This window comes from Colias eurytheme, chromosome 6, assembly GCF_061535395.1.
Source record: "Colias eurytheme isolate Ceu_HAF_F1 chromosome 6, ilColEury1 Martin Lab GWU primary, whole genome shotgun sequence".
In the NCBI taxonomy this organism is placed as follows: Eukaryota; Metazoa; Arthropoda; class Insecta; order Lepidoptera; family Pieridae; genus Colias; species Colias eurytheme.
Window position 1 is genome coordinate 1,402,201 of NC_142985.1, and position 8,259 is coordinate 1,410,459.

Sequence of the window (8,259 nt, forward strand, 5' to 3'; positions counted from 1 at the left end):
ATTAAAAAAAAATATTATGGCGCATGAAAAACACGAAAAACACATTTTACTTCAGAACTTTCACTACAATACCTATAGAACTATACTTACTTGAACTCATATTATTATGAATCCAAAGCATGAATAGAGGCGATTGACCTCGTATCTATTTGTAACTTTTGCATTTACGAAAGATTTTTCTACGTGCGTCAAGTCAATTCCATCCGATTTTTGACACTGACATTTGCAATAAATCATTTTGTAAAATGTAAATACAAAATATTATTAATTGTATTGTAAATACTAATAATAGTAAATAATAGTGTTTAATTGCTGAAAATAGGCATCATATTCTATCTTCTAATCCGTCAACGAAACTTACACATTATTTATCGAAAATTCAAGAAAATGGCATTGGTTGCTTACGACAATAGTGATGGAAGTGATTATGAAGAGGATGAAAATGAAACCCACGTTGTTACACCTGCTACTTCTTTAAATCAAGCTTTGAAAGGTAAAATATAATTGGACAATATTCATTTTATATAATTTCTTGAATTTTTTTTATTAAAATTAACATTCATGTTCCCATTGTAGGTTTGCCACCAAAAGAATCTAACACTGTTGAACAAAACGATCCCGACGATGACCAGAATCTCTTTAATCAGCTGCCAAAACCTACTACTCAGAAAATTGTAGTCAAGGAGGAAGATGATGAATTTCTTCATAAAAAGGCAACAATAAGTGAAGTTGTAAAACCCAAGTCAAGAATTACAGTACCCTCTTTGAATGATGTAAGTCTAATTTTATTTTATTTTATTTTATTTATTGAGGTCATCCAACACTTGTATGTAATTTCCTTTTATTTAATAAAAATTAAAAAAAAAATACATAAATTACATAATTTCTTGTCATATTTTCCAGTTTAAAGATGTTGAAGATACAGTTCCAAGTGTGAGACCAAAACCAGCAAATGGGGTAAGTGGGATTATGATAGCTGTTATGAATTTCTGCCTTTATGCTCCTATTCATATCAATAAGCTTTATTACAGAAAAAATCAGGATTACTCAGTATGTTACCACAGCCTAAAAATGGAACTGGCACATCATCCAAAATGTTAATACCACAGTCAGTTACGAAAAAACCACAAACCGCATCGGTTAAGAAAAAAGGTCCACTGCCATCTCCCATGAAAAAAGCTAAAGTGGAAACAAAGAATTTGTTATTAGCAGACTATTCTGATGATAGCGATGAAGATATAGAAAATGACTTTTTCTCAATTCATAAGACAGTGGAATTGCCCCCTGCAGATGAGGCTTTGGATATTGATGTCAGTACTGAAGCACAGTCATCAAGTAAAAAGGAACCGAGAAGTATTGAGTCTTATTTCAAAAAGGAAGAGCCTGTGGAATTGGAACCGGAATGTGTAGAACCTGAATATGATGTTAATCCTGATGCATATCAAAATGTAGAAGACAGTAATGATACAAATAATGAAGCTGTGCTGGATGAAGAAGCTGTAAGTATAAAAAATAGTTTAATGGCTGATAGATATAAGAAACTTATATCTACACTAATATTATAAAGAGGAAAACTTTGTTTGTTTGTTTGATTGTAATGAATAGGCTCATAAACTACTGGACCGATTTTAAAAATTCTTTCACCATTCGAAAGCTAAATTATCCATGAGTAATATAGGTTAGGTTTTATCCCAAAAATTCCACGGGAAAGGGAACTATGCGAGTTTTTCTTTGAAAAATATAATGTTATAAAACTACATTACATGTTTTTGCTGTTGATTTTAAAAGCAATTATTGCTCATGTTTTTCTTTTATTTATTAAGTCAAAAATTCACTAAGCATTTGTTTGATTTGTTACCTAATTTTTTCATAAAAATATTGTAATCTACAGTCATTTAATTTTTTGTAGATATTGAAATTATGTGGCACGAGAGGAAAGCGCAAGCGGGAAGAGATTCAAATTGTGGATATCAATCAACAAGAGGTTCTCAAAGATGCAAGGGAAATGTTGCTCAGGGGTCTGATGGACGATACGACGAAACGGCAATCGCACAGTAAGAAACGTGGCAACGAACCGACCAGTCAGCAGAAACGGAAACACCAGATCACATATTTGGCACATCAAGTAAGTTCTAAATTAAGTTCATATAAGGGCCGATTTTTCAAAGCTTGGATAAAACTTATCCATCCAATAAAGTATTACACGATAATATTAAAATGTCATGTAAACTGTCAAATACGGGCAATTAGAATTCGTTTTTAAAATGGTAGTTTTATACATTATTGGACGGATAAGTTTTATCCAAGCATTGAAAAATCGGCCCTAAATGATACAGTTACAGTTTGGATAAAACTTAGTAAAATGTTACTTATTTTTTTACTAGCATACCGCCCGCGGCTTCGCCCGCTTTGTCTAAAACCTAATAAATTATATACTAAATCCCTCCTCTTAAATCACTCATCTATTAAAAAAAATGCATCAAAACCCGTAGTTTTAAAGATTTAAGAATACAAAGGGACAGAGAAAGCGACTTTGTTTTATACTATGTACTGATTTAAATTGTAATGTATTAAAAAGTATATATTTTAATCTGTTAGTCCATTTCATAGGCATCATGTTTTTATCATAGTTATGTAAGATCTATATTTTCTTTTAATTTTTTTTTTCAGGCTAAAGCAAATGAAGCTGAACTTCAGAACCAATGGGCGAATAACAGGATGACAAAGAGACAGACACAATCAAAATATGGTTTTTAAGTAGATAATAATATTATGTAACCTGTTTGTAAATAAATTAAACATTTTTTTTTCTATTTTCAAATTTTTTTTTATTCACTAAATATATTCCTAGTTGCTTATAAGAAAAATGATTGGTGTATTCTACAGTCTCCTAGCTTTTCTTGGTCTTGGTGGGTTCCATGAAACATGAGTAGCATCAGTGACTGATACAACTTGAAGACCAGCCATTGTTAACCCTTTCACAGCAGACTGGAATAGTTCAATGAAAATTAATATTATAAAAATCAGAATTAATAATAAATATTAAGAGATTAACAGATTATAGCTAGATAGATAAAAAAATAATAGATGAAATATTGAACATCTAAAACATGAAAAATTCAAAGTGAACTGACAGTATATATTATTTATCATTCCAATCCAAAGAACAACAGAGGTATACTCACCAATCTCCCTGGTCCAAGACCTTGCACCCTCACTCTTATGGTTCTAAATCCTTTATCAATAGCTCTCTACAAAATTGGAAAGACAATATTAAGTAACATGCTGCATTTTACTAATAAATGGATATGGGAAAATACTTTAGAATATTGTGAATACAAAAATATCTTTATATTTAGGAATAGTATGAGAATACTTACAGTGCCAATGGCTATAGCTGTTGTTTGAGCAGCTATATTTGTCCCTTTTTTCGTATTTTTAAAACCTTCCATACCGCAAGACCTAATAAGTTTCACTGTGCCATCAGCATTTGTAATTGTGAATATAGTATTGTTATGTGAAACTCTTATATTACAAATTGGCAAATCTTTGTACAGCACTCCATCATGTAGCTCATTGTCTGATTCCAATGTTGGAAATAAGTTCCTTTTCCTGAAAACAAAATTTAAGTTGTTCCTTATCAAACAAATTTGAAAAGATTACCAAGAACAATATTATATTAACATTAATATGTGGGCTTAGGTTGACCGCTAGAATTGAAAAAATGAAGCTGAAGAAATGTTTGCTTACTGTTTTAACACGGCATCTAAATCTATAATCTTTTCGCCTTGTACTCCTTCATCATCTGCAGGAATTCGTTTGTGGTCAAATTTTTCCTTAGATAAAGGAGCCGCAGTGTGAAACGATCGGACGACGCTACCAACAGAGACGCGTAAGCTATTTCTGATTGCGTTTAACATTTTAAGACTAAATCACCACATAAATTATCATACAACAATTAAATAATTGTTTTTAGAAATTCGTCCGATTAAAAATAAGTCCTAACCTATAAATAAATGGATCTGACAAGTGACAGCTATCAATTATCATACGTCTTGTGTTGTCGGTGTCACTTGTCAATTTCAATTATGACAGTTTTAAATTCTGAGCGCTTTTGTGGTCTTGCCGTTTTACTATGGGTATGGGTACTACAATATATTACTTGCTCTGTGTTATGGATCAATAATTATACTTAAACCAATTAAACAAATAATAAATGATATTTAAAAAAATAGAGAACACATATTTACACAAGATTTAACTTGATAGTTTTAAGGTACCAATATTATATTTTTGTTATTGTTTCAATAAATATGATTTTATAATAAAACTTTTATTCCCACCAGTTTATTCCCCATTTAATGAAATATTCCACGCTGAATGTGCAAAAGAAAGCATTTGAATAGCAATAATACAAAAATTATATCTTTTTCATTTGCACGCTGTTTCATACCTTTTGAACTTACCATTGAAACTTGTTAGTGTTGAATACACAATAATGGTAAATGTTAAAAATATGTACCTATGACGTTTCAAAAGTGCTTCTAGAAGAAGTCTTTGAATAAATAAATGTTTGAGTTTGAGTTTACATACAAATGGTAATCACTAAAAATTTTAATAAATTAAAATGTGTCAAGATTAAATGAAAAGTGCTGATTTTTGTTTAGTATTTAATTAATAACAAATTGTTACAATCATGCAACTATGGTTTTTGTTGCCTTCTCTTTTTAAACAAACTAACTGGTCTTGACGGGTTATTAGATTTTTCATTACATTCTGCTTTTTCTATAACATCCTTTACAACAATAGTGTGCCTCAATTCCTCCTCTGGTTGTACATTTGTTATTTCTGGAGCAATTGTTTCTGATTTATCATTGTCATACTTAGATTTTCTTAATATAGAAGTTTTTCCATCAATAAATAAATTAGAATATGCTTCATATATATCACTTGGTTTGGTTATTCCCTTGTCAGGAATGTATGGTTCTGTATTTGGTTCTACATCTGAATGTTTAAATGTTATTTCTAATGTTTCACTGTTGTCTTCATCAGCAAATGAAACACTTTTCTTCAGAGATGTTGATCTTTCTTCGGATATTTCAGTATCATCTGAATCTTCATTTAGAATATCATCTAATCTGAAAAAAAAATTGTTCAAAAATTGTCTTTTAACAAGCTTTGATAATGCTTTTTAAACAGAAATAGTAATTCTAAAAACGAAGAAAGTGAAAGAGATGGAAAAATATTAGTAGTAAAATTATTGTTATTGTAATTGTAATTCCTATTTTATGAAAATATCTAAATGTAATAAGATCAAAAGATTAGCAATTAGATACAACATAACTCCAGTTAGTAAACAAAAAATCTATCTACCTTTCCATTTCATCTTCGAGCTCATCAAGTTGTTCCATTTCATCCAATTTACCTATTAAATCTTGTTCTGTTTGACATCGACCTCTCTCCTTATTCTTCAATTCTATAAGTTTAACTTCTAAATCTTTTTGCCTATCTATAACCTGTTTTAATAAATCTACCTTTGATTTTGTGTCAACCTCTCTATTGGTATCACTTTTAATATTTCTACTAACTTCTTTATTTTCCTTCTGCTGCTCAGTTTGCTTTGTACTTTGTGGAAAGGTGATGGCTTCTTCATCTTTCACTATAAAGGATTCGTTACCATCTGAGTCTGAATCATTTCTATTTGTCATGCTCCTATATTCAGCTTCCAATTCTTCTTGTAATTCCAGTTCCTCTAGCCTATTCCACAATTCCTCATCAGTCATTTCACTTTCAACCTTCTCTGTTTTCTTTTCCTCACTCTGATTGTATTGCCTGACTCTTTCTCTATGCTTTTCCCTCCATAATTTGTCTTCATCTTCTGTACAAGTCTCAATGATGTCTTGACCGGGTTGTTCATATACATTACTTACATTAAATGTTAACTGATTTTCTAAATATTCTTTCTCCTTTGTGTACAGATCTACTTTTGCCTGAGCATCTGTGAAATAATAGCATAGTTGGGTAAAACCGCGAAAAATTGTACATGAATTATTTTTTCAATGTTCCCATTTTATTTCTCATATGGCATCAACGTTTTTTGACAACAAGTGTTTTGTTAGATATGTAATAAAAGGTATGCTTGTGTTCTTTTAGATTATTTCATAAAACTCAATCTATCTCTTGCAGAAATATTTTATTTTATATTTTTTTTACTGGCTCCACTTTTCTGTCCATATAAAAAATATTTGTCCACCTAACACCCTTGTGACAAAAACTGATAACCCCTACGAAATGGTATGACTGACTCGCATTTTTATGAAAAATTTAAGTTATTCGGTTCTTATTCAACATGTACATAAAAATCTTTTAATGCACAAGGCCTTAATCTTTTTTTTATTATTATTTAAAAAACTGTCCACTTTTTTTATACGTGTGTAACGTCACGTATGTAACGTCTCTAACTGCCATACTATAAGAATTATCAGAATCCTTCTCTTATTTTATTGAGTGGCAACACTATTTGGCATGCTGGCAAAATTTAAAAAACAAAAGCAGCCATTTTTTCTTTGAGAGAAATGGTGTTTTGTATTGATGTGAGATTTGTCGCTCGAAAAAAGGGTATTTAAAGTGTTCGATTGCGAGGTAAGTATATATATTCTGTCTTATTATTATAAATCTTTACGTAGGTTTACTATAAAACTAAAGAATCAGACTACTTCGTGGTTCTTAGCATTCACAATCGAGTAGTAATTTTAATTTAAGGTTATGTCGCCCGCATTTTTTGTCATGATTGTAACGATGTGTAACGAAATGTGTTACGTTACAGTCATGACATATTGTTAGGCTTAGAACACATAGGTCTATTAAAAAATTGCGCGAAAAAAGGACGATAATATTTTCAAATCTAAATGGCTGAACGGATTTTGATGTGCGAGATATCATTGGATTATACATATATATTATTAATTATTTTTTCAAATGAGAAAATCAAATTACAGATGGCGTTGACGAATGCCGAAAGGCAAAAAAATATCGAGAGAAGTTACAAGTTCAAAATCCCGAGAAATATAAAGAACTACAAACGAAAAATGCAGAAAGGAATAAAAAGCGGAAAAAATATAAATTTTTTTCAATACAATTTTGATTTATGCATCTTTTTGTTTTAATTCATTATTTAATGATATGAATTGGTTTTACCTACCTATATCTCCATTTTTTCCTGTCGTGTGAGTGTAAGACACCGTGTCGACGTTAACTTTTTAATGCTAGGAAGAAAAGATAACTGATATATGTACTAAGCTTTATAATGGTCATGTAAGTAACATTCAGTCATGTATGTAACGTTTGTTATGATGTCATGAATGTAACGGTACAATTTTTCGCGGTTATACCCAGTTCAAGAATTGGCTTCATTTTTAATATTTACTTATAGGCTTAAATACAAATTTGCAGTTAAGATAACTAAGAATTGATTCTACACTAAAACAGTAAAATATGAGGTAATTATATAGATTTCTTGAATACCTTTTATTCTATGTTGTCGTAATATTTCAGCTTGTTTTATTGAGCACTTAGCAAAATAATCAGCTCCAAGAGCAACTGTAACTTCATTTGTATGTTTGAGAGCTCCTCTAAATAATATTTTATTACCAATAGGCACTAAAATAGGCACTTTTAACTTATCGCTAAATGTACTAAAATCCAGAGAATTAAGGTTATTCAAATAGTCATGCCAAAATGTTAAATTTCGTTCATTTTCTGCTAAACTCTGAAACAAAAACAAGAAGTTATAACCTGATAAAGTGATAAATAGCCGATATAATATTATTAGCACATACTTGTTTGAATACATTATCGAGAAAATTCATGGTGAGACTGAATAGTTAATTATAAATAAAAAAAATACAAATAAATTGAAAAAAGGTGTAAAATATATTTGAAATTTTGAAAATGATGTTTGAGTTTGACAAATGAGTAATTGACCGTCACTTTGACATTTTTGAAGTTGCAAAATATTAACGTTCAGAAATAGCTTTTTCGTAAAATAACAACAATCTACACAGTTAAAATTCATCATTTTTACTCGACCTCAGGCCTCAATTCATACCAAGTAGCACTTTTTTCAATAGAATAGCATCATCGGTATTTAAATCATAATATTATTATGTAGTCAATAAAATAATAATATTATTCTTCGTCTTTTGTGGCAATTTCCGATCTTAAAATAGGTATTGATTTTGCCAACAGAGATTGGATGAC

The 8,259-nt window shown here is 30.1% G+C and overlaps 3 protein-coding genes across 3 annotated transcripts; 1 reads left to right on the plus strand and 2 right to left on the minus strand.

Annotated features, from left to right (window-relative positions):
• Positions 1-255: 255 nt before the first annotated feature.
• On the plus strand, positions 256-2,808 carry LOC149907419 (uncharacterized). Its single transcript, XM_090102419.1, has 6 exons — positions 256-493; positions 577-773; positions 904-957; positions 1,032-1,499; positions 1,910-2,125; positions 2,671-2,808. Exons 1-6 carry the CDS (start codon positions 388-390, stop codon positions 2,755-2,757), a joined length of 1,128 nt encoding a protein of 375 aa, XP_089958545.1. The 5' UTR covers positions 256-387; the 3' UTR covers positions 2,758-2,808.
• A 1-nt stretch (position 2,809) lies between these two features.
• On the minus strand, positions 2,810-4,038 carry mRpS11 (mitochondrial ribosomal protein S11). Its single transcript, XM_090102420.1, has 4 exons — positions 3,751-4,038; positions 3,381-3,612; positions 3,186-3,251; positions 2,810-2,988 (listed from the first exon to the last, which is right to left on the minus strand). The coding sequence occupies exons 1-4, from the start codon at positions 3,918-3,920 to the stop codon at positions 2,881-2,883; spliced, it is 576 nt and encodes a 191-aa protein (XP_089958546.1). The 5' UTR covers positions 3,921-4,038; the 3' UTR covers positions 2,810-2,880.
• Positions 4,039-4,638: 600 nt separating this feature from the next.
• uri (unconventional prefoldin RPB5 interactor) lies at positions 4,639-7,973 on the minus strand. Its single transcript, XM_090102421.1, has 4 exons — positions 7,839-7,973; positions 7,525-7,768; positions 5,374-5,998; positions 4,639-5,138 (listed from the first exon to the last, which is right to left on the minus strand). The coding sequence occupies exons 1-4, from the start codon at positions 7,866-7,868 to the stop codon at positions 4,703-4,705; spliced, it is 1,335 nt and encodes a 444-aa protein (XP_089958547.1). The 5' UTR covers positions 7,869-7,973; the 3' UTR covers positions 4,639-4,702.
• Between the last annotated feature and the right edge of the window lie 286 nt (positions 7,974-8,259).

What these genes read in the sequence shown, in the direction of transcription:
- LOC149907419 (XM_090102419.1), top strand. Translation starts at nt 388, where the DNA reads ATGGCATTGGTTGCTTACGACAATAGTGATGGAAGTGATTATGAAGAG. An exon ending in CAGTACCCTCTTTGAATGAT is followed by an intron (nt 774 to 903) that starts GTAAGTCTAATT and finishes CATATTTTCCAG; the next exon opens with TTTAAAGATGTTGAAGATAC. An exon ending in TCACATATTTGGCACATCAA is followed by an intron (nt 2,126 to 2,670) that starts GTAAGTTCTAAA and finishes TTTTTTTTTCAG; the next exon opens with GCTAAAGCAAATGAAGCTGA.
- uri (XM_090102421.1), bottom strand. Translation starts at nt 7,868, where the DNA reads ATGAATTTTCTCGATAATGTATTCAAACAA. An exon ending in ACGACAACATAGAATAAAAG is followed by an intron (nt 5,999 to 7,524) that starts GTATTCAAGAAA and finishes ATTATTTCACAG; the next exon opens with ATGCTCAGGCAAAAGTAGAT. An exon ending in CTCGAAGATGAAATGGAAAG is followed by an intron (nt 5,139 to 5,373) that starts GTAGATAGATTT and finishes TTTTTTTTTCAG; the next exon opens with ATTAGATGATATTCTAAATG.
- mRpS11 (XM_090102420.1), bottom strand. Translation starts at nt 3,920, where the DNA reads ATGTTAAACGCAATCAGAAATAGCTTACGCGTCTCTGTTGGTAGCGTC. An exon ending in TTAGATGCCGTGTTAAAACA is followed by an intron (nt 3,613 to 3,750) that starts GTAAGCAAACAT and finishes TTTTGTTTTCAG; the next exon opens with GAAAAGGAACTTATTTCCAA. An exon ending in GTCTTGGACCAGGGAGATTG is followed by an intron (nt 2,989 to 3,185) that starts GTGAGTATACCT and finishes GAACTATTCCAG; the next exon opens with TCTGCTGTGAAAGGGTTAAC.